The sequence below is a fragment of the Patagioenas fasciata genome, chromosome 2 (assembly GCF_037038585.1).
Source record: "Patagioenas fasciata isolate bPatFas1 chromosome 2, bPatFas1.hap1, whole genome shotgun sequence".
Classification (NCBI taxonomy): Eukaryota; Metazoa; Chordata; class Aves; order Columbiformes; family Columbidae; genus Patagioenas; species Patagioenas fasciata.
In genome coordinates this window covers 150,684,721-150,709,386 of record NC_092521.1, presented here as the reverse complement: position 1 = coordinate 150,709,386, position 24,666 = coordinate 150,684,721, and the positions used below count along the sequence as shown (strand labels likewise).

The following is a 24,666-nucleotide window of genomic DNA, read 5'->3' as shown; positions in this document are numbered from 1 at the left end:
CCCTTTCCAGACCTTTGCCTCCATTTCATTGTCACCGACTGCAAGGCAGCTTGGCTGCTTTCCTGGGGACAGGAGACAATGTGACAGTTTCACCGTCCCCAGCCCCGCTGTTGCACTCGCCATTGTCACACAAACCGAGACACATGTAAACCCCTTCAGGTAAACCTGGAAACCAGCTGTTTGAAGCGCTGGTGGGTGGGAGCTGGACAGGGTTCACCCAACACATGTAACAGCTGCTGCTTAATATCCACATCCCCTGTGCTGCAGATGCTCTCTGGACAGTACTAAATGCACCGTTCGGCAGGTGGACAAGTAGGATCAACTCATGTCGTGACAAGCGCTCTGAAACACCCTAACAATGAAGTTATAGCCAGTTAAGCTGATCCACACCTCTGTTCTTCATGTGGGCATGCAAGAGGACAGAGGGTGCTGCTGGGAAGCTGGAGCTCACTGATGGTCACTGCAATAGTTGGCTTGTACTGCATCATCGCCATCACTGCAAGAAACCAGCCTACGTGCTATCAAAGGACCAGCACGAGAGCACTCCTCCTATGCCACTGGCAGAGTCATGTACAGGGAACAGATGTTTCAATATTCAAGCACTCCTGGAAACATTAGACCATGGCATGGTACAAGTAAGCACAACCCATCAGGAGCAGACACCTTATTCCCTGTTCCCACCAACGTTAACACAAATGACGGGCTCCCAGCACCTTGCTGGTCTGGTACTGAGAAACGCTACGCCAGGGACAACCACACCTAACACACATCAATATTTTACTTGTCCCATCTACACTGGTAAGACTTCAGTGGTAATCCTGCATTCTGAACCACTCTCCCAGCTAGAGATCTCTTGAACAAAATTTGGATGGTGCTTACAAAATGCATACCACCCAGTGTAGTAAAGCAGGACGGAGTGAGACCGGCAGACCTACTCTCCTTCACGTGTTGAGCTATAAATTGTGCTGAGGCCCTAGAAGTGACACTGGGCACAGGTGTCTTCACGTGCAACTCAAAGGACGTACCTGTAATTCTGCCATTATTTTATCCCCTTCCTCCTCCTCTTCATCTTTTGCAGCTGATGCTACAGCATGCCCTGTGCTCCGAGGCAATGCCTGATCCTCTTTATGGACCTTGGATTGTGTTATTTGCCCAGCATCTTCACTGCATTCCTACAGGGGGATGACAAAACACAGACAGACAATACAGTTGAGCCCTCCTGATGCAAAGCAAACACAGAAAATTCCACTCTACTTCAATTCCCCTGTTGCAAGGTCCCTCTTCCTTTTTGAGGAGACTGCTACTTCATCAGTTCAAAAGCAACCAATATAGCTGATGTGATAGCATGTTCACAGATTAAAAAGCTTAAGTTGGACTTCACTTCCTTCAGGGAACAGAACAGATGGGGAAAGGATGCCCAAAGAAACTAATTTGGAACAGTTCTGTAAAAATGCTCTCAAATCTAAGTTAATCTTCCCCATCTGTGTAAGGCGTGCTTTTTTTATTTTTAATCTTCTTACCACTCTAAATGAAAGCAGCCTGTGACTTGCCTTCTACATGGCTAGGAGATAAGAGCAGCAAGACTCCTGTAAACAGAACTGATCAAACCTTACGTGTTTATTTGGCCTAACGGTAGTGTTTCCTGGTAAACAGTTTCAGTAGCTCTACAGGACGTAGCCCTGTCTCAACTTATTCTGTGGTTTCTAGAAAAAGCCCAAGCCTGCGAATGTTTCTCTGTGCCAGCCATTCATCAACAGTCTGAATCATCAAACCTTGACAGCAGCAGCCTCTTTCCTGGCTGCATAGACGACATCTCCTGATCTCGTTGTGGTTAGTCCTGAACCTGGCAGGTAACTGCGCCGTGGAGGTGGAGGAGGTGGAGATTTGGTCAGTTTGTCACTATCCTGTTCTCCATCAAGAACTTCTTCTGCAAGTAAACAGAGCAGCACAAAGTGAGCACAGGTGAAGGAGGGGAAAAAAAAAAAAAAAATTAAAAAAAAAATTGCATTGCTGCCTCAATTGGAAAGGAAAAAAAGGAGTCTTAAAAGATCCTGCTAGTGAACATAAATGAATAGAAACACATTTGGGATTCAAGTGGAAATGCCTAGAACAAAAGCAGACAGCGCTGCACTTGCACAGAGAAAGCATGTCACTTCATCCAGACATTTCTGCAAAACTCTTGTCCCCCACATCATCGTGGCTGAGTTTCAGCACAGCACCCTTCTGTAAATCAATCACTTTTTAAAGCAGCATGTAAGGTACAGATTCAGCTGGGTACCTGGTTACAGAGAGTGCCCCCATAGCCCTCATTGGAAGTGTGGCCACTGTCGTGGCTACTAGCAAGACACCAAACCTGGGAGATTCTTGTTCTCAGCAATTCTAAAGCAACCAGCGCGTATTTCTGTTCTGCCTGGGAGGTGCTGCTTGCAACGTGTTAGCAGCTGAAGAGTTTTGTCCATCTTACAGTTGGGCAAAACTAGCTAAGCTCAGAGAAAGGCTGAGAGGGAAAACGTAAACACTGGTTTGGAGATGCCACCTCTCCAGTTCAAGGGAGCACCAAGGGCAACTGCACTTGCTTCTCTTCTAAGACAGCATTTCTTTTCACTTTACTTACTAGTAAATATTCCAGGACTATACAATTTCGCCTTTGATTGATCATATAGGAGCCCTATATGTACGTTTTGCTAGCCCACAAAGATTCAAGTACCAAATACCAAATAACAGCTGAGCAGAACCAGCCCTTGCTTTCTGAGAAGAGTCCTCCAAGAGAAGACCAGTTTCTCAAACCGGTATTTCCCCACCACAATGCTTCTTCACCCGGCTGCTGCTTCCTCTTCCCCACCATCACTGGATGGCATTTTTTCCCTACGGAGCATTACATTGCTTTGACCTGTCCCCATGTGTTTCTGGTCACAGGCTAAGCATCACACATGGCAACAGCCACCATGTTCACATTGCTGTTTGCAGTGTTTGTTTACAACAGTGGGAGAAGGACCTTTCTGCAGCTACTCAGTGTTATATAAACAGCTGAAATAAATATAACCCAGAAAGATAAAACCTACTTTGGGGATTATCCAGCTGTTTAGGGCTAAGTATTCCCTCCAGGCAAGTTATTGCACAACTGTCCACTGCCAGGGCTGTGTCAGGCTCCTCCGATGTGCTGGCTGGTCCCTGGGGCCTGACAGAGCCCTTGTCTGATCCAGCCTCATCCTTCTTCCCTTCTTAGCCCAAATATTCCTTAAAACTGCTTAAGCTTAAAGAAATGCTCTGTTGTATTATCTCCCTCCCTGCTTATCTGGCACTCACTCACAGGATTGCAACAATAGTGAATTGCCAGATACACTTTATGTTAGACTACTTCTTTGGTCAATACAAACCACTAAGTTTCTTGTGACATCAGAGGTACAGCTGCTGTAAAATCAGAGTGATTCTCTAAGATGGTGTTTAGCTGACTATAATGTGGCGCCTGTGCAAATCCCTGCTACCTTTAGTTGGCTCAACCCACTACCCTCAAACTGGTAGCGACTGTGTCTGCAAGAACACTGAAGTTTTTCTCACACCTAATAAGAGCGACGCTGGATGAGAGACATGGAAGGCAGAAAGACAGAATGATTTCAACCATCTCTTTCACATCTGTGGGACATTCACCCATCTCCATCTTCAAAATGGGAAATAAAAAGGAGAAACACGGGCAAGAGGAACTGTCAGTGAGTGGCAGGTGCACAGGCTATCGAAGGCTGATCCCCTCACACCCCTCAACTGGAGTGGTCAAGGAGAGGTTGGAATGGGATTTGTTTACAGTCGGTGCAACACCACCGGGCAAGATGTAAAACTTCAAAGCTGGATTTCTGTTTTCTTTACTAAACAATTTTATTTCCCCAATCTAAATGGGAAGAAAAAAAAACTTGGGAGGCAAAAAATTGAGAAAAAGGCCTTCTTCTAATACGTTTTTTTCTTATTGCTGAGTTCTATTAGCATATTTACGGAGGGAGGAATAAATGGACAAGTAAAATTCACTCAGTCAGAGATTAACCATGATCAAAACTGCAACTTTATGAAACCTTTGGTGTCAAAGGGCTCAGTGCTGCTGTGAACAACAATCGCCAGCCACTTCACTAAATCTAAGCATTATACAACAGGCACAGCCCAACTGGATTTAATTTTTCCCACCATACAAATTTCTACTTGCACCAAAAAAATCCAATGTCTTCAAACAATCTTAAAATAATGATGCCTGCCTTAAGGCAGCCTTTGTAGTCAAAAAAACAAACTATCTTTAATGTAAGCTACTGATCACTCAGCACTTGCAAAAATCAGGGCGTTCTTGCATACAAAGGCAAAGGGACAGATGAAGGAGCCCAATTTCTAAGGTACATGCTAGAGACATTCTTCATGGTTTTCAATGAACAATCTTGATAACAAAGATGAGTTAGAGTCAAGACATTCATGAAGTACTTACAGAGTCATCTGCAAAATTGTGTAAAGTGTGTAATTTTACTTTGTTTTGTACTTCGCAAGGGAAAAAAAAAAAGAGTTTATCTGTGTAGAATGACTGAGACAACATATTCTGGCAACACAATCTATCTGGCTTCTGCAGCAAAGCCAACAGAGAACTCTGCTAATTTATGGCCAAAATGTTTTACGCACTATATTAGTAGGTAGGTGGTCTCACTTTCTGTATGTTGCTCCGTTTCCTCATCTACAGCAGACTGATACTGAAATTTTCATCTTGAAGAGCTGAATGGCATGTGAGATATTTAATCAGATATTAAGGAAAAGTTTTGCTGTTCTCTTATTTACCTTTCTATTAAAGGATTTATTATGCACAACAGAAGGCAAATGTCTCAGTCTTATCAAATTTCTCCTGAAATCTGTTGGCTACACACTGTGCAAAACTGTATTCTAAAAGTGGATTAGTTAACTATGCGAGTTACAAAACTTCTCTGTTATTGTGTTCTGCACTTTTTACGATGTCACGGCTCACTGCATCCATATGGTATTTATTTTCACTGACATTTTCTATTTATGCTACACATTATACAAGATAATTGTGTTGATAGCCAGTAACCTCACTGAACAGTGCCAGCATTCTAAAATTATTTTATGAGGTTCAACAGATTTTTATTTTAAACATGTATGTTGTGAAACATTCAAGGAGCCACAACTTGCCAGTGCTAAAGGCCCACCCAGAGCAAAATGCTGGATCTAAAAACACTCTTCCCAGATTCTCTATGGATTTGTGTACACAAGCCCCAGGGCATCGTTTTGCAGCTATTTACAGCCTTGGCTGCCAACACCTTGAGTGCAGCATGCAGCTCTGGTCTCCACAGCTCCAGAGTCAGAGCAAGGCAGCTGAAACCAGCCTGGGAGGGAGCAGCTGGCCTAGGTGGAGAGACCAAGTTTGCACTTTGGAGCCCACAGGGCAGGCTGAGCCCTCCAGGACATGATCCAGGTTCATCCACTGCCTTCATGATTTTATAAAGGGAATGCAGAGTTGTTGTTTGCCAAATGCAGAATATTAGAACTATGGGGACCCCAGTGAAGCTGGTATGACATAATTTTAAAACAGATGAAGCTCCTTCGCAGGACGGGGAGTGAGCTGGAGCTTGCTGCCACAGCAGTAGCGATGCAAATGGTATAAGCAGGTATAGAGGAATTACCAGATAAAAGGCCTATAATGAATATAAAAAGGAGGAGGCCGGGATATTCCCTCTAATATCAACTGGAGGAGCAGGGGGAGTGCCAGCAGACTGCCCACAGACAGTATCTCCCATTGCCTCTGCCACAGACAGACTGCTGACCTGGATGGACTGTTGCTTAAGTACCTGGGTAAGGATTTTGCAGCTGACTCATATTTGGCTAATGAGGTAAATCTGAGGTTTGGCTGAGACATCTGCTTTGTTGAACTTTGAAGAAATTCAGACATGGATTTGTATGTCAAACTGTGAAAGAAATGACTGGAAGGATACCCCATCATGCTGCTACCACAAAGTACCTCTACATATATACTTCTTCATCAATGATAGTCTAAGTCATTATCTCCAATCCTGGGGATCTCACATCCTCCTCATTGCCTCATACAGCTTCTTCAGCGCTTCACTTTCCGTATCATTTTGAGGTTTTCCCCTAATACCTAACCTGGATCTTCCTGGTTGCAATTGTCAACTGCTGTTCTACCCACACAAAGCAAGTTGGTCTTTTCCTTTTTAAACAGATTTTTATGCACTCAGAGATTGCTTTGTCCTTCCTCAGCCTTCGATTCCTCATGCTAAACAAAACCAATTCTTTCTTTTTTGTTCCCCAGAGATCACGTTTCTTTAGAGCTCTGGTCATTATCATTGCTACCCTCTTGACTCCCTCCTATTTGTTCCTTGAAGTCCAAAACACTGACTTTGGGAATTTCTATGTAAGAGCTTACCACTGCTGAGTAGATTCATGTGTCTTGTAGATATTCCTCTTCACGTCACTATGTGGTTTGCCTTTCTTTCTACAGGGTCACAGTCTGACTCACGTTCAGCTTGAAACTCAGTATATCTATATAATAACTGTGGACAGCCAGAATACTCACTGTGAAAGTAACTGTCATTCATTCCTACACATCTATCCAAGACAACTTAAGTTAGGTAGCATCACAGGTCATTTTCAGACCTCTGAGGGACTCATTCAAAACATTAGCCATATTTATAGTTTAAGATTATGAAGTTAACAAGGATCATTAAGATCAAACAGTCTGACTTTCCACTTAATATAGGCTCAAGGACTTTTTAAAGCAGGTCGTCCCTGCACCATTCACAGAGCTTGTGCCTGAGCAGCCTGTCAGGAAGAAACACAGTACTGCTAAAGATGTGAAGTGGCAGAGAAGCCCATACGTTCATAATTAAACTCCAGTGATTAGTTACTCCAGATTTCAAAATCTGACAGCTAATTTTTAATGTGGCTTTTTCTAGCTTCAACTTCCAATTGCTGGAACTTGCCGGAACATGTTCTGCAAAGTTAAAGGCCTCACCCTCAGAAACCTCAGGCATGTCTTGATCTTCTTTTGATAACAAATATATCTATAAATAGAGCTTTTTAGGTTTATGATGGTAAGACTATTTGTGCTCAAACTCTTTGTGGTTCTTCCCAGAACCCTCTGTAATGCCAAACTTTTAAGTGCAAAACTGAACACAGAATACTAGATACAGATACAGTATTGTATACAGATACTCTAATCTCTGCCAAAAGCAAGGAGTATTCTTACTCTCCTGCTCACAAGGAGTCCTTATGTCCAGAGGTCAACCTCACTTTCTCAGTAGCAATATGGAAAACTTGTGTTCAACTGGCACACTGCAAAATCACTGCATCCTGTCTACCGGACCTGCAGTATTCCTCAGTAACATACTCACGCATATGATGAAGAGCACAGAAATCTGTAAACAGAAACCATTCTACAAAGCAGGAAAAATAACCTTTTTTTTTTTTTTTTTTTTTTCAGATATGCCAGTTTTTAGCACCATTTACTCCAGCAAATCTTACCTGAGACTTCCATTTTTTCCACTGTATCGCCTTTAGGTGGGGCTGCTGCCTGGGGAGGCATCTCCAGGTTGGGAATGGACTTCATTATATTGGCCTGGGCCTCTTCCAAGAGCTTTTCAAATTCCTTTCCATTATAGTGATCAAGGTTTTGTCTTTTCTCTTCCCATTTCTTTTCAGCTTTCTGCACAAAAACAGTAAAACACATATTTATTCATCTCATTTCTGTTATGATCACTTACTTAAAAAAAAAAAAAGGTGAAAAAATTATAGGTCAACATGGATAGATTCAGTTCTGGTCAGCATGTACGGGAAATACATTAACACTGATTGTACACTGGTTCTGACTTCCATTGTGAATAGATATGGCATAAACGCATGACACAGTAACGGTGGCCACTGCTCACTAAAGGAACAAAGGCAAAATTTAAATCTGGGTCACTGCCTTACTTTATCACAGTGATGATTAAAGTGGATGTCCTGTAGTAAGACATGAGAGACAACTTGTGGGTTTTCTCAGTATCTCTGTGTGAAACCACTGGAGCTTCACACTGTTTCACTTTTACCTCTCCATAATGAGGGATATGGAGATTTAGAGTGAATGAAATCCACTGATGCAAGTGTTGCCAGAGAATCGTATGTTATTGTTCAAAACTAAGGTATTCTAAAAAAAATTTTTAAATTATTTTTTTAATAAAAGTGATTTAAAAACCACAGTTACTAGTTTTGGTTACATGTTATTATCATATTGCATTTAAAATCAGAGGGTATCTTCAGAAGTGCACAGTATAGTTAAGGGTAAGGCATATAAATCCCCCGAATGCATTTGAAAAATCCCACCTGCACTCTCAAGAGTGAGACTGGGAGCTCAGACCCAAACAGAGGACAACTGGTTGAGCAGAATACACCGTACCTCAATGGATACAGCTCGGTTTCTGGTACTTGCACTGTGAATTTCTTCAATGAAAAGACTTTGCATGGTGGTGCCATTGACAGAGACCTGTGGTGGTGGTGTGGCTTGTGTGGGCGGGGATCCTGTTGCGGGCTCTTGTGTGGGGGCTGGTGGGGTGGCCGAGGGGTGGCCAGCGGCTGGCACACCTTCACTGTGGCTGGCTGCGGTGGGTGAACCCTGCGCATGGTTGACCAGGGCTGATGAGTGCTGAGACTGATGGATGACAACAGGTGAGCTCTGCACGTGGTGGACCGTCATCGTTGAGAAGGGGATGACTTCTGACTTGACTGATGACACCTGGGACTCTGATGTGATTGCTGTGAGGTTTTGCTGTGCATGTCCCTGGGCGTGCTTGGGATCCTCCTGGCTTTTCAAAGCGTCAGCTGCAGTGGCCTTCTCCATGTACTGCACAGCTTGGGATGGATCCACACCCCTCAGCAGTCCTTCTGTAACATGTCTGCCCAGCCAAATGGAACACAACAGCATGGCACAGTTAGCATACAGGCAAGTCATGAGCAACACTTCATAATAAACTCTTACAAGGGAAAGGCACCTGTATCAAAAACATCAAAATGGTGTTTTTTCTTCCTGATGCTCTCAGTTCTGTGATTTTATAGCTTTCTCTCAGAATCAGGGACTCAGAGTTTTAAAGAGGCCACTCTAATTAGGACGGTTTTGCCTTTTAAAATGTTTACAAACCTTCATGGACACACTGGCACTTTTTGACCTAAGCATGAGTTTCAGTGGGTTGATTTTAGAGGAAGAATGGAAGTTACTTGACTTAAATTTTATACACTCTAAAATAGCTAAACAAGGTGTTCCCGGATTATTAGCACAGAAAGTGGTAGTTACATAGAATGTGAACTAGCAGTTTGGCAAATTGCTAACACAAAGCCTTCAGATGACACTTCACGAAAGTTTTGTCTGTTGGGAGTTTGGGGTAGAATGAGCTGAAGATGTAGAGAGTCGACTATTTCTGGCAGCTAGCTGTGAAATGTCTGAGCTCTGGAGTATAGGTAGCCATGAAATGCCATCAGATTTCCATTACTGAAACAGACTTTATGAGGCTTAATACACAATTTCGCTGCAAAAAAATGACTTGGCTAAAACTTTGGCATGCATAGCTTATTGTTTTTTTCCCAAACAGCGTGAGACAGGAAATAACTGTAGTCATTTTTAAGAAAAGGAAAAGAATATGAAAGGATATAGATTTTTATCAACATGGAAAAATAAGTGATGGCTTACAGAAGACCTGTTACATAAACCATTTTATCCATCTGCCAGTACTGGCAAATCCTTTTTACATATGCTCCAGGATATATGAAAACAATGACAACCCTACATTCCTTAGAATAATGGTAACAACAATAGGCTTATGACTTATATTTTCTTGTAACTGAAGTAAAATTGAGACCACCACCCCTGACAGTTTGGCCTGATTCAGTGGTTTTCAGTAGGAACTAAATCCACTGCCTATTGCCTCATATAAATCAGCAGCCATTTGCTGCTCATATATTCTGACAAACAGCTAAACACTGGCACTTAGTGGACATAAATTTTACCTACTATTTGAACTTCCTCTAACACATCTTCCTTGCAAAGAACAGAATAAAGAATTTGCACTAATTCACAAACATATTGAATAATATTTCTTTCAGAAGGTTTAGGTTATCTTTATCCACTCAGAATCTTTCCTGTTTTATTTCTTACTGTTAAATTTTGGGGCATACAGATTTCAGTGTCAGAGAGTACTTCTATTAGCTTAGATTTTTGTTAATGCCCACAGTTAATTAGCTCAGATATGGGACTGATGCCACTCTGTAAGCTTTCTCATCCAGGAACTTCCCAAATGTGGAAGTGCTGAGTTCAAAGGGAGTTACCTTCAATCAGAAGATCTCAACAAGCGGGGCTGTTGGTCAGAACAGAACCATTGCACAAAGCACAGGAAAGGCTATTTGATTCGCCTTGAGAGGGCTCTAGGAAGAATCTATAAAATACTGCAAGCAAGTTACACTGCTCAAAACGGCCTAAGGAGAGGGGAAGAAGCCAAACCTGAAAGCTGTTCTAGCCCTGCTTGAGGAAATTCTTTAGTTTTGAAGAAAAAAATAATAATCACCTCCTGAGCACGGTAAGGATATCGGTCATGCTGCGCACACGTTTCAGCAAGCTGTCAAGCTTGTGTGGTTCTTCCTTTAGGAACCTCACGGCTTCTACCTCAATCCGGAGGATCGCACGCATTTTATTCTGCAATGTCGGGAACTCTCCTGCAAAGACAACAACTGTGAAGCTCAAGAGGAAATGACAAAAGGCCTGGGGAGAAATGGATGATGGGGTGAATGTCAAATACTTGAGTGTCTCCCTCTCTCCAGGGGCCATGCAACAAGCTCCTTAATCCCAACTTTTACTTCCAAAAAGATTTAAAGTTAATTCCTCCAGATCAAAGGCAAAACTGTTCTGAGCCACTGTGGTTCAAAGAGAAAAACCAAAAGTAAAAAGGAAAAGTGCATACCTTTCAGGGTAGCAACAGCTTCCCCCACCTGACGCAAAAGAAAGGCTCCATCTTCCACATCTTTCAGTGTAACTGTCTTGCTGGAAGCAGTGGAGTCCCTCTTCAGGTCTTCAACAAATGCCTCCAGATCACTGGCAAAACACAAAAAGTGGACACAAAATGTAAGCAGGACTTTCACATTACAATAAAATAAATGTAAATTAATGGACTAATCTAGACCAGAAACCTCAACTGTGGCATCTTTAAATCTGAGACCACAGGCTGAAAAAACAGCAGGGTACTGTGAGGCGAGGTGAGGACACCGGACACTTTAGACCACAGCATAGGAACAGGCTTGTAACCCATCCAAGTAATTGACTTCTCTGACAGGCTGCAGATGTGCAGAGCACATCAACGTCAAGGGCAGCTGTGCTACAAAGGGCAGGTGGGGTGGTGAAACATCTAACAGCCAGCCCTCAGGGGATGCAGGTCCTCCAAGGGTACAGACACACTGTGCCACTACATCCAGTACTGGTTTGCACCTTGCAGCTTCTCATTGCTGATGCCAGGCAAAGGAATGCCCTGTTTGGCCAAGTGACCACCCAAAACTAGCACTCATGGCCCCCTGATGCAACCCTGCTATCTGCCAGGTCTTGCTAGACAGGATATAGGGTCCTGTTTTGACAAATGGCCAGACTGAAACAGCAAGTGTGCATTGATTGCAGCTCCACACATTTCCGTTGTGCTAGCAGAAAATTACTTATTTTCAGCCAGATGACTTCCTAGATCCATTTTCATGGAGAGGTGACATGAGGAAGAAAAGAGAGGAGTAGGTGGCCAGTAACAGGACAAAACAGAGAAAATCCCTTGCAGCACCATTCTGCATTTAGGTCAATTTAAAGTGGAAACATAGTCACACAGAACAATAAATGGTAATACAACGGTACTTCTGATAATGCAAAGAAACAGAAATAGTATGAGGATCTGAACATCAGATGCATACAGCAAAGAGTTCACTTCAAAGACAAATAACTTTAAAAACTATAAAACAATTTTGAATGAAGAACCATAAGTTGCTTCTGAACAGATCAGAAAGTGGAGGTAAACGATCCTGTTCCCATTTTAAGACCATTTCCTTCAAAGACTCTGCCTTGAGAAAGACGAGGGAGTCACGATTAGCAAGGGGCTCACACACACTTGCAGGAAGCAATCCCAGGGACCACACGATGGCAGCAAGGGAACGTTTCTTGGGGTATTTTTCCCATGGAGGAGACTGCAGTGATGCAGAGATCTGCTGTCCCGGTGGCTGCCTTTGCCATAAAGGGCACGGACAGAATCTCAGAAGGAGCTGGAAAAATAATTCAGCTGTCACTCACTACAATGTCAAGGCTTCTGCTCTCCAGAACGGTGCGCTACAGTCAGGCATCCTCCCTGCTCGTAATGCCCTGACGCCCACACTCAGGCAGGGCTACTTTGGGAATCTCAGGGTACCCCCCTCCCTTTGTACATCAGCACTGGAAAAGCAGCTGCTCAGATATTCACATCCAGCAGGCAACAAAGATAAGGGCAGAAGCTTATATTTGTCCACGGGTGGAAAGAAGAGAAAGAAGCAAACACAGAACAACATTACGATGTTTTGGTAGGTCTATGATGGTTGGAAATGTAGGGATAAAGGGAACACTTCTAGGTAGCTGACAGTGGCTTTCTTCCCCCTTGTTCTCTGAGCAGAAATGGGAGGGTCATCATAAACACCTTTGATTCCAGTGATACTATCAAGCAAGACAACTGATCCTGAAATTACTCAGGGGATACCATACTACACTGCCTGGTGTTGATAACTACAAGGGAAAAGAAACTTCAGCCCTCACGAGCCAAAGTTTGAGACATATTGAGAGGTCTCCAGCATTTCTTTTCTGTAAGTGACGAAACAAGTTGGCTGCACAGATTGGACTAAGCAAACCCAATTAACAAGACACATTAATGTAGTTTCAGAAAGGTAATACAACATAAATGATTTATCTGCATCTGTGTTTTACAGAGGGGAGCCGAGGCAAACTTTCATGCTGAGATCTTTCTTTAGGCAAAAAAAGCATCAGAAGATCTATCTCATATTGCAGTATCAGTAGAACAGGTTACAAAACACACTGACAAAGTTAATATAGCAAATCACCCAGGCCAGATGGTATTTGCCCTGGAGCTCAACAGCAGCTCAAGAGTGAAACAGTTGAACTATTAATGCTAAGTACCCAACTTCTTGATTAAAACTGCTTTGGCACCAGAGTAGTGGAAAGTGTCATAGATGAGACAAATCTATTTTTTTAAAGGGGATGGGGCTGTCCAGGGAACTGTATTCTGGTGACGCTGACACCCAGACTGGTGTTACTGATAGATACCAAAATAAAGAATAAACAATAAAGAATTAGTGGACCAATGGATAAATACGCTGTGTTAGTGAGGAATTAATGTGATTTGTGTAAAGAAAGAAGGTAAGTCTCACAAATTCACAACAAAAACAGGGGGACAAGCTACAGCCCAAAAGGCTTTCAGCAAGGTATTTGAGAAAAAGCTTTTAAGAGAGCAAAGTTGCCATGGAACAAGAGATGAAATGCTCTCAAGGATAAAGTACTGCATGTAAAGGGAAGGGATCAATGACAGCTCACTCAATCAATGTATTTTGCTGGTGGGTTCCAGAGGGATCAGTGCTAGGGCTGGTGCTTTTCAACATACTTTAAATTATTTAGAAAATATGATAAATAATATAGAAAAAAATCTCAAAAATATATTAAATTATTCAAGGTGATGAAAATGAAAGCTGATTGCAGAGGGCTGCAGATGGACTGCCTGATACTAATTGACCAGGGGAATGAAACAAACAAACACACTCCTAATAAATGTAAAGTAATGATCATGAGAAGAGGAAAACCAAAACAAACCCCACCTTTGACCAACCACCTCCCAAACCCCTAAGTTTTTATACACAGTAAAGAACTCTGAACTGATAATCATGCCCTTTGAGTGATATGTTGGATTTGTAAGTGAAAGATCATGTAGAACCTGAGGACAGGGGACCACTACCATGCCACTGCGTGAAATCATGGTGTGCCTGTGTCAGACACAGCCATTGCAGGGCTCTCCTCTCTCCCCATCTCCATCCCACAGATGTACAATAGAGTTAGAAGAGCATACAGAAAGACAACAGGATGACAAAATGTATAGGATGGCTTCTATGAGAGGAGTAACTAAACAGACAAGGACTTTTCAGGTTGGAAAAGGCATGAGAGTGGGAGAGCATCTTTAACATCACAACAAGCACGGAGAGGGTGAATATTCTACCGTGCATAATTTAAGAGTCTGGGAATTGACTGACAGATGAAAGATTCAAAAACAAACAAAAAGAGGTTCTTTCTACCCAAAATAGAATTACTCTATAGAATTCACTGTGCCTAGATTGTGTACACAGCCAAGTTTACATAAATTTTAAAACCCACATAAATTCATGAAAAGTAAACAATCCATGCAGAGCTTTTGCATATCAAGATACCATCTCTGACTTGGAAAATCCCTGAGCTACAAGTCATTCAAAGCAAGGAGATGCGCTCTGAGCATTTTGCCGTGTTCTTATATCCTTTCCAAAGTATCTGGTACCAGTGGCTCTCCATGACTGCTAAGTGTAATTGTGTTTTTACTGAGCACAGTTATTCTTACAAACATGTCTACTACTTTTCCTAAAAAAAAAAATAAAAATTGTAACTTACTTTGGATCATATCCAATTAGACAGCTTGGATGTGGCTACAATTAAAATACTGTGCTTATAAAATGCCCTCTCTTAAAATCAGCAGCAATCTACAACATGTAGTAGTCATACCTGTAACATGGTCCTCACAACATAAATACTCCATTAGTCAATGTGTCATAGCATCATAATTTGTTCTTGGTTTGGTAAGTTTTAAGGTTAGTATCTATACCCCAAAAGTGTCATATATTATATCTAACATTGAATCAAAAGTCTAGATACAAAAAATCCTATCTAGTTAACTCTGAGTATGTATTTCACTGTTAGACATGTGAATAAATACTACATTTAATAGTGTTTCTTAGATTTCATTAGATACCTCTGAACTGTAATCCTGCTGCAGCTGTGACACACATGGGGACACTTCTGAAGGCACCATCATGAAGGCACTCAGCAGAAAACTTGCTCTAAAAAGTACAGCAACTGTACTGTTTACAACCACCAATATTTTTATTTTTTTTTATTTCCCAGTGATAATCTTGAGAATTGGTGAAAGGGGAGCTTTTTAAACTGAGATCGACCACTTCAGAGAAGTAAATACACTTTCATAAGTATTGCAGAAATCCTTAAGCTCCCTTGTCTTGCATGAAGGCAGTCTAGTGATTCAGTCCTGTGATTTAGGAAAGGTCAAGAGGGCAACACTTGAAAGACTAAGAAATGGTAATTTTTTTGCCCAGTTGCTTTGCATTTGTTTATACATCTGTACTGGAATCAGCTTCATTGAAAGTGCCTATATAGAATGTTAACCTTTTTCTGAATACTGCCAGTGACATTTGATATGTAATTTTGTGCTGTATGCTCTTCATCATTAACTGCCATCAGCTGTTGAACTTGAAACACTGTTGTCAGATGTGCTTTTTCATTTGGGCTCTGATCCTGCAAATGTGCACATACGTGACAAATCTCACTGGACACAGCTGATGAAATACAATTGTTCATGATTTAACATTTGTTTCTAGCATGTCTCTAAAAGGGTTGAATTAACATTCATAGTGTATGAATTATGTATGTAAGACACTTTCCTGTAACATTAACAAGCGAAGCAGCACAGAAGCAGCAGAAACTCTGTGAACAGAAAAAAATTCCAAACACTGATAAAACAGGATCATATCACAATCAATGTTGTATCCTAAATGAACAGCTGTAACAACTAATGCCATTTGCACTTGACCTCACTCAGTATCCGTTTTATGAGGTAATGTGATCACCAGCCATCACACAAATTGTTCTTTTCACAGAGAACAACCAACCTAGAAAGTAGGCAATCAGGTACACAGGAGTAAAATGATGAACAGAAGAGGAATTACTTAAGACTACAACTCAATGTTATTTAAAACTACAAACCAGCTGAGACGATTATATATACCAGCATGGACTACTGCTAGACATTCAACTTCATAGAAAACATAGACTCTCTTAGTAACATTCTACTTTGCCTTTACAGATGCACCATTTCTATTGCAAGTCTTATTCATCTGAAAACATGTTGATCAAAAGAAAAAAGTTTACTCTCCTTAGCTGTCAATAGCTGTACTCCTATGGCTCTTCCATCATCACTGCCAATGACAAGGTGACTATAAAGTTTAGCTCTATTATGAAGCAATTCCTTAGGCATGAACTAAATGCAGTAATGAGGAATAAGTAAGATAAATAGCATCTTACAAATGTGAGTGCTAAAATCCCAGAATGTCCTGAGTTGGAAGGGACCCACAAGGACCATCGAGTCCAACTCCTGTCCCTGCATATGACAACCCCACAGTTCATACCATGTGTGTGAGGGCTAGAACTAGTTAAATTGTTTATTGATTTAAGCTTCATCTTGCCTCCTGCTGACTCTGAACATGGACTAAAACAAACAAGTGGATCCCACCAATATTGGTGGGCCGAAGTTCTGGGGCAAAACAATCTTAGAAAGAGCCTTTACACAACAACAACAACAACAACAAAAGAAAAGGATTTTTTTCACTGCAGTTTAGTATAAGGAAATTCTAAAAATTTTAGATGGAGACCGGCATTGCTGATTACAATTAAACTTCAATCTCCTACTTACGAGCTTCATGCACATCTCTCATGGAATAGTCAAAGCACTTACTACTGAAACCCGATTTTTGTACTTAAAGCTGAATGTGTTACCGTCCTTTGCATCCATTTGTTCTTGAGGAAATTCCCTCCTCCTCCCCTAAAATGTCACACATAAAGCTGAAGGCAAGAACCAGGGTAGGGGCAGGCTTTCAGAAGGAGGCGGTCACATTTTTTGTAGTCATCTTTCCCTTTACTGGGGGCATCAAAGGAGGTTGAAACTCTTTGTAGTGAGGGGACTTACCCAGCAGGCTGTGCTAAGAAGGACTCCCAGTCAGGACCAGTGCCTTGTACAACTCAGACCCAGTTTTACAGCCAATACAAGTGCAAAGAAACACAGCTGCAACAGCATACACAGGTGCAGTTTCACTGGAGACAGTGGTGAAAGCTACTGCTTAGGGGGAGAAGAGCCAGGCAAAAGCAACAAATTCTGATAGGTGTCTCAACCCACCATAACTTCTTTACAATCTTTTCTTCCTCGTTGAGGTATTTCTGCCTTTCTTGTTCCACCAGGTTGCGCTGTCGTTGCACAGGATCTTCAAGCCTCTTCACTGTTTCAATCATTTTGCCACTGATTTCCAGCTCTGCTTTCTTCACCATTGCCCTCAGCATCTCCTGGTTCTGCAACTGTTGCACAAAATAAATCAACTTCAATTTTTCCTGCTTGACTGACATCCCCAACAACAGAATACATTTCAGAGCTCAGAAATAGGTTGGGATAAACACAGCCCTACAGTGAGAGAGGGTTTCTATCTTCTTATTTTCTGTCTTTACCTACATACATGCCATAAGGAAGTATTGGGAGTGAGAAAAGCCTAAATCTGACTAACTCGTGAGATATATATATATATATATATGTATATCTAACTTCCAGTTGCAAAGTGATGAACAAAAGCTGTTGGGATCAGTACACCACCTTCAGTGCATAACTTCTGCAAGAATTGTGGCCCCTTTATTCTGCTCAGTCCAGCATGAATCAAGAATTAATCGTGCCTCACGAGAATGCCAGAAGCTCGACTTCCACTGTGCACGTACCTCTTAAGCCTATGCACTGCACTGCCCATACATGCCTGGTGGATAATCCCACACATTAATGACAAGGCTGGAACGCACTGCTGTTCTCGCAATGGAATTTTTCAGTCTCTCGAGTGGCAGAGGAAGGATTGTGCCATCCAGTGTAATTTGGTGACAGACATACAGCTCATCTGCAATACATAAAACCTCCTTCATCCACCAAAAAAAACGCTTTAAAATATGGTAATTTTCAGAGAACTGTAAAATTCACAGCTGCTTTCTTAGCCTTAAGTACCTAAAGCATTAATTTTCTTACTGATATAAAGTTTGCAGAGCAAAACATAGCTAAAAAAAGCGAACTAGACTGTGCTCTTCTGTGGGCAGCCCTAGAGCAGCTGTGCCCCACACGCACACAAACCAAACCTGTTTAAGTCTCCCAGGCAAATCACAAGATTCAAAGTGATAAGCAGTGCTCCATGTAGTCACGGTTTTGGGATACGGGCAACAAGAACACAACTCTGCTAGCCTAGCAGCCATCTCATACTGAAAGATTTTTAAAAACACCTGGGTCATTTGGGAGAAAAAGTTCCACTTTTAAAACTAGCAACCGATCCTTCAACTGTCTCCTAAACATCCAGGCTTAACAGCCAAAGCACGTTTAACATATGAAATAAACCCACTGCCTAATAGGAAGAATCACAAAAACCAGTTACCTACAAGACACTATAAGGCAATAAGACTTCTTTTTAAGTTGATTTAGGAGAATTCACAGCAATCAGAGGATAAAAAAAAAAGGGGGGGAGGCTTTGCTCAGGTCATTCTTTCCAATCAGTACTGGAATTAGGGGAACAAACTCACTCTCCCCTCCAAGCTTTTCAGTCCTTGTGCCCAACTCTGCCTCCTCCAGCAACACAACTGATGAGAGGGAGGGTGACACTTCACTGACAGTGCGTGGGGGGGCCTGAGCTGTGACAAGCAGGAGGTGTTTGCTCAAAACTCAGCTGAAGATAAGTGTTAGCAGTTAGGGAAAAAAATGAAGCTGGAAAACATCTGAAACAGCACAGATTTATAAACATTGTCAGCTGCTTTATACCAGACTGGATTCTTTTGAAGACAGTGCATGTGTGCATTTTTCCCCCACTATGGGATTAACGTTTGGGTTTGATAAATTAAATCCTCTTACAGCGTGGCCAGCACAACTACATGAGAAACACATCTCTTTCATTGTGCTATGTTTTCAAGAGGGAAAACATAAATGAATGAATAAACGATTGAATGAGCATGTAACACTTCAGTCATGCAGTTTATTCATAGCTCTTTAAAAAGTGGGGAAATTTGACACAGGGAAGTGACTTGGGAAATGTGAAACAGTTGATCTGAGGTCAGTGAGAAGGTCGGTAACAGAGTCAGATTTAAGTCTCAGGTGTCCAGAATTTAAGTCCTCTGTGTTCCTCAGCTGGTAACTGTGTCTTCCAGTAATACCAAAATCGAATGTGTGTGTGAGAGAGGTTGTGCAATGGCAGGTACACTACTTCTTCTGTTATGGGGGTGCACAGGGGTTTTATATTTATTATAGTGACACCTACAGCTAAGGTTCCTGTCACTTCAATTTATGCAGTGCTTGAACAGTATTAGAAAGTTTCAGTCATAAAAGTTCATCCATTTCTGAGAATAAGATTAGGGAATGAAAATTCATTTCATCTTTCAGAAAGCTTGTATGTTGAGGACTCCCAAACCTCAGTGTTTGGAGTGAGCTCCTAAAGTCTGGGAAATGGCTCATCTTGGTATCAAAGTGATGCTTTTTTGCCATTTCTAAGAAAAAGCATGCAACACTTGGCTAGTTCTGGAGAACGTGGGTTTGTTCATGGGGGACAGAAGATGAGAAGGGAGAGGTACAGATGGGTGCAGAGGGAGAAGGAACTAGGGAGGAGGAGTAATTGTGAGTTTAAGCAGGGTAGAGTCACTAGCCAAAGGACAACATGAGGCAGGACAAGCAGAAGCAGAAGACAAGAGCTGCGGGTGAGGAAGAGGAGGCCGGTCTCTGGCCACTACCTAACATTTACCACCACATTCTGGGACTGAACTTGATTCTTACCTTTCTTCTGCCAGCAGATATCAGATGTGAGACTCCCTGGCTAAGTGCACACCCCACCCTCAGACCGCCTCTGCCAGTTACTCCACCACCTCAAGTGGAAGGAGTTTCACAGATCTGCCAGAGGTATTCTGGTTCCACAGAGCAGAACTTTTTGTACTTTAGGTTTACTTGAAAACAAGTCAAATAAACAATCTTAGACATTCACACTTGAAAAGAAACTTTGCTGAAACAGCATTCAAATTCCAAAGCCACATGCCCAAAGGTAAGGAAACGCAATGCATGCTTTCCTGTCACCACCAAACGGCAATTTCTCACTAATGAGAGTTAACTTGACTTATAACTGCAAGCAGCAAACAGATATAAATTTAACACTTTTTTTTTTTTTTAAATTCTAGCAACATCTCCTACATTCATTACCCTTGGTTCTCACTCCCAGCCTCATCAAACTCTCCAGATCACAGAATCACAGAATGTTAGGGATTGGAATACCTAACTTGTCCCTCTTCTTCAGCTGCTCTCCAGCCATTATCTATCACTGCTCTCTCACAAGTACCCCAGCATCGCCTCTGGTACCCACTTCAAGAATAATCTGATAACCAGTTTAGTTCACCTTGAGCCAATTATTACCTATGAGACAGGTAACTGGAAAACCAAGTATCAGTTCACAGCCCTATTCCTCATTACGAGACAAGCATGACCTGTCCAGTGGGACCCCCCCCAGGCCCTGCTGGGAGAGGCTTCGGGGCCACCCACCTCCCCACACGCCGCAGCACAGAGCCACAAAGAAAGGCTGACTGCCTGCAGCTCAGGATCTCTGTAGAGTTTAATTATCTATTTCCTAAAGTTTGTTACCATACATAGATTAGACGTACTCCCACAAATTCTATAATGTAGCTCAAAACATTTGAATTTCTAATTCAAAGTTACACTTGTGAGACTGAGTATCATATACCATTTATGAGAGTATTATTATATTTTCTATCCTTTCTGCAGCACTCATTTCCCTGCAAATAATACACTGACTGAAGCAGAAGCACGCATGCATACACATTCCTAATGCTGAAACTTAATCAGGTCTAACTGTTTTCCCTTAAAATGTGTTCCATTAAAGAACAGAAGGAATAGACCAAAAAAATCCAATGTACAAATAAGGTAATGACAAATACTATGAATACGTACTCTAACGCTTAGTTCAAAACTACCATTAAGAGCTCTCATTATCTGGGAGTGCAGAATGAACAACCCTCCTGAGTCAGGAACATCTTCAACTAGATCAGGTTGCTCAGAGTCCCATCCAACCTGGTCTTGAATGTTTTCAGAGATGCGGCATCTACCACCTTTTTGAGAAACCTGTGCCAGTGTTTCACCACCTTCGTTGTAAAAAATTCCTTCCTCCTGTCTAGCCTGAATCTCCTCTCCTTAGTTTAAAACCACTAAGCCTCATCCTGTTGTAACATGCCTTGATAAAAAGTCTGTCCTCATCTTTCTTATAGGCCCCTTTTAAATATGGAAAAGCCTCAATAAGTTCTCTTCGGAGCCTTCTCTTTTCCAGGCTGAACAGCCCCAACTCTGTCAGTCTGTCCTCACAGCAGAGCTGTTCCAGCCCTCTGATTGTCTTTGTGGCCTCCTCTGGCCCCTCTCCAACAGGTCCATGTCTTTCCTGTGCTGAGGGCTCCAGAGCTGGACACAGGACTCCAGGTGGGGTCTCACCAGAGCGGAGCAGAGGGGCAGAATCACCTCCCTTGACCTACTGGCCATTCTCCTTTTGATGCAGCCCAAGATACAACCGGCCTTCTGGGCTGCAAGCACACATTGCCAGCTCATGTCCAATCTCCCACCCACCATACACCCAAGTCCTCTCGGCAGGGTTGCTCTCAATCCCTTCAACCCCAGCCTGTATTGATACCAGGGATTGCCCCAACCCAGCTGCAGGACCTCGCACTTGGCCTTGTTGAACCTCATGCGGTTCACGTGGGCCCACTTCTCTAGCTTGTCCAGATCCCTCTGGATGGCATCCTGTCCCTCAAGCTTGTCAACTGCACCACTCAGCTTGGTGTCATCCATGAACTTTCTAAGGGTGCACTCAATACCAATGTCTGTGTCATTGATTAAGATATTAAACAGTATTGGTCCCAGTGTGGACCCCTGAGGGACACCACCACTTGTTACCAATGTCCATCTAGACATAGAGCCATTGACCACTACTGTCTGAGTGTGACCATCCAGCCAGTCGCTCATGCACCAAACAGCCCACTCATCAAATCCACGTTTCCAATTTAGAGAGAACGATGTTGTAGGGGACCATGTCAAAGGCTTTACAGTAGTCCAGATAGACAACATCCATAGCCCTTCCTTTGTCCACTGATGTAGTTACTTCATTGTAGAAGGCCACTAGGTTGGTCAGACAGGACTTACCCTTGGTGAAGCCATGCTGGCTGTCCCAAATCACCTCCTTGTCCTTCCTGTGCCTTAGCATAGCTTCTAGAAGGATCTGTTCCCTGATCTTCCCAGGCAGAGAGGTGAGGCTGACAGTCTGGTAGTTCCCAGGGTCCTCCTTTCTACTCTTTTTAAAAATGGGTGCAATGTTTCCCTTTTTCCCGTCACCAGGGACTTCACCTGACTGCCATGACTTCTCAAATATCATGGCGAGTGGCTGGGCAACTACATCAGCCAGTTCACTCAGGACTCTAGGATGCATCTCATCAGGTACCACGGACTTTTGTATGTTCAGCTTCCTTAAGTGGTCACTTACAGTGGCAGGGATTTTGCTCCCCCAGTCACTGTTTTGCAGTTCATTTTCCACTCAAGAAGTGTGGGAAGAGAGCTTGCCAGTGAAGACTGAAGCAAAGAAGTTGTTGAGTACCTCAGCCTTCTCCTTGTCTGTTGTTACCAGTTCACCAGTCTTGCTCAGCCGGGGGCATGCTTCTTTTGACCTTACTGTCACACCTACGGCTGACATACCTGTAGAAGCCCTTCTTGTTATTCTTTGCATGCCTTGCCAAGTTCAGCTCCAGCTGTGCCTTGGCCTTGCTGATCCCATCTTTGCACAACTGGGCAGTGTCCCTATACTATTCCCAGGATACCTGTCCCTGCTCTGTCAATGAGTTCTGCTAGCCCATGTGCAAAGACCTTCTTCCCCTTTTGAGAAAGGTGAACTCCATCCAATGCCAGCAAACCTGATACTGTGTGGGCCATCCCATTATCAAAAATACCCCAAACTGTGGTGGTGACACCAGCCATGGAGGCATGTATTAACAGAAATTAATATCTTAAGTACCTGTGAAAATCTGAGTGCTTAGGAAGATGCTACTGGAGTAGCAAGAAGTGTATCTCGCCTCTAGCGACAGCCATGATCCAAATGTGTTTATTTCATGATTCTCTGGTTAAAATGCAATCACAGACTGAAACAGTCTTGACGATTTAGTTGCGTCTGGTAACATATATGTTTACCTGGTGTGTGAATCAATACATCTGGATCAATTGCTGCTGGATATGTTTTAAAAAGAGGATTTTGCCAACACAGACAAAGGCTACATGAATGTATGGGTCTTTTCCATCATGTGTTTTGCTGATTCAATTAAGCAAATGAGTAAGAACTCACAGTGATATCATCAACTGAAAACTGAACCACAGACAGTATTAAATATAGTTTTATGTCTCGTTCCTGTTTCTCAGTTATCCTGCCAACTTTTGTGCTTGTGCAATCATCTTTTTCAGTTCTTTGAAAGTGTTTCTTTTAGTCTGTCACTGTATGAAAAATTCACACAAACAGAAACAAACTGACTGCCAACCCAGGAGCAACAGCAACAGTGAAAAATATGAAGTACTGTCAAATATATTACACAAACAACCTCGCAAAAAATACTTTTCCCCTTTACTTAGAATTATTTTGCAAAAGACTTTTTTTTTCATTAGAAGTGTGATATTTCAAAACTCTTCAGTTTAAAACCATACCTGTTTCATTTGCTGCTCTACAAATTGTGAGCTCTTTTTCAAAATCATTCTACCCATTCAGGAAAGCCATGACAAAAACCTCACTCTCACATGTAATTTATACATAATATACCAAAGTTTCCCTTGAGCTACAGGTTCTTCCATCCAGCTATTACAAATTTGCCCACTTCCTACTGGCACAATGCAACAAATTTGCTATAATTTCTAAAATAGGGGAAGCCAGTCAAAGTTAATGAGCACACTCGGGATATGTCATTTTTTCCTTCTCAAGACTTCCCTGGCAGGATCAATTTGTGCAGATGGTACAAGTTTCTTCACTCCTGTGTGCCATAATGCTATAACTGATCAAAAGCAGGGTTATCGCCCCAGGCAGGGCTGTGGAGACAAGGTGCAGCTGGGAAGATGCCACCTCCTTGGTAAGCAGGCCCTGTGAGAATGATGTGCTTGCTGCCTCCAGCACAGCTCTGCATGACCTCTATCCCACCTCACGAGGCCAGGTGTTGAGCACAGCTGGTGGCCAGACCGCGGGAGTTTGCAAAGAACTGTGTTTGGTACGTGCGGTTACAGAAGGACAGAGAGGATGCAGTGGTTTGCCACACAGATGTGGAGGAATATGCACTTATACATAACGCACTAGGGCAGGAATCCCAAGGTAGATTATTGAAATTAGTTGGGGACTGTGATGGCCAGCATGTAGGCAGACCTGCTGGGAACAGCTTTTGAAAGATAAATTTGCTATAGGAACATATTCATCCTAAACTGAAAGGGTAAATACATG

General features: G+C 42.4%; 1 protein-coding gene across 23 annotated transcripts in view; it reads right to left on the bottom strand.

Annotated features, from left to right (window-relative positions):
• KIAA1217 (KIAA1217 ortholog) overlaps nucleotides 1-24,666 on the bottom strand; it is a 362,847-nt gene that overhangs the window by 10,666 nt on the left and 327,515 nt on the right. For 22 of the 23 annotated variants that reach the window (XM_071805232.1, XM_071805234.1, XM_065830202.2 and 19 more), the window contains 7 exons: nucleotides 17,277-17,452; nucleotides 10,974-11,104; nucleotides 10,581-10,728; nucleotides 8,426-8,921; nucleotides 7,516-7,696; nucleotides 1,773-1,927; nucleotides 1,026-1,172 (listed from right to left, as the gene is read on the bottom strand). In XM_071805232.1, the coding sequence (XP_071661333.1) occupies nucleotides 1,026-1,172; nucleotides 1,773-1,927; nucleotides 7,516-7,696; nucleotides 8,426-8,921; nucleotides 10,581-10,728; nucleotides 10,974-11,104; nucleotides 17,277-17,452 (1,434 nt within the window). The remainder of the gene's footprint in view (nucleotides 1-1,025; nucleotides 1,173-1,772; nucleotides 1,928-7,515; nucleotides 7,697-8,425; nucleotides 8,922-10,580; nucleotides 10,729-10,973; nucleotides 11,105-17,276; nucleotides 17,453-24,666) is intronic. The other variant, XM_071805229.1, reaches the window with a different exon arrangement.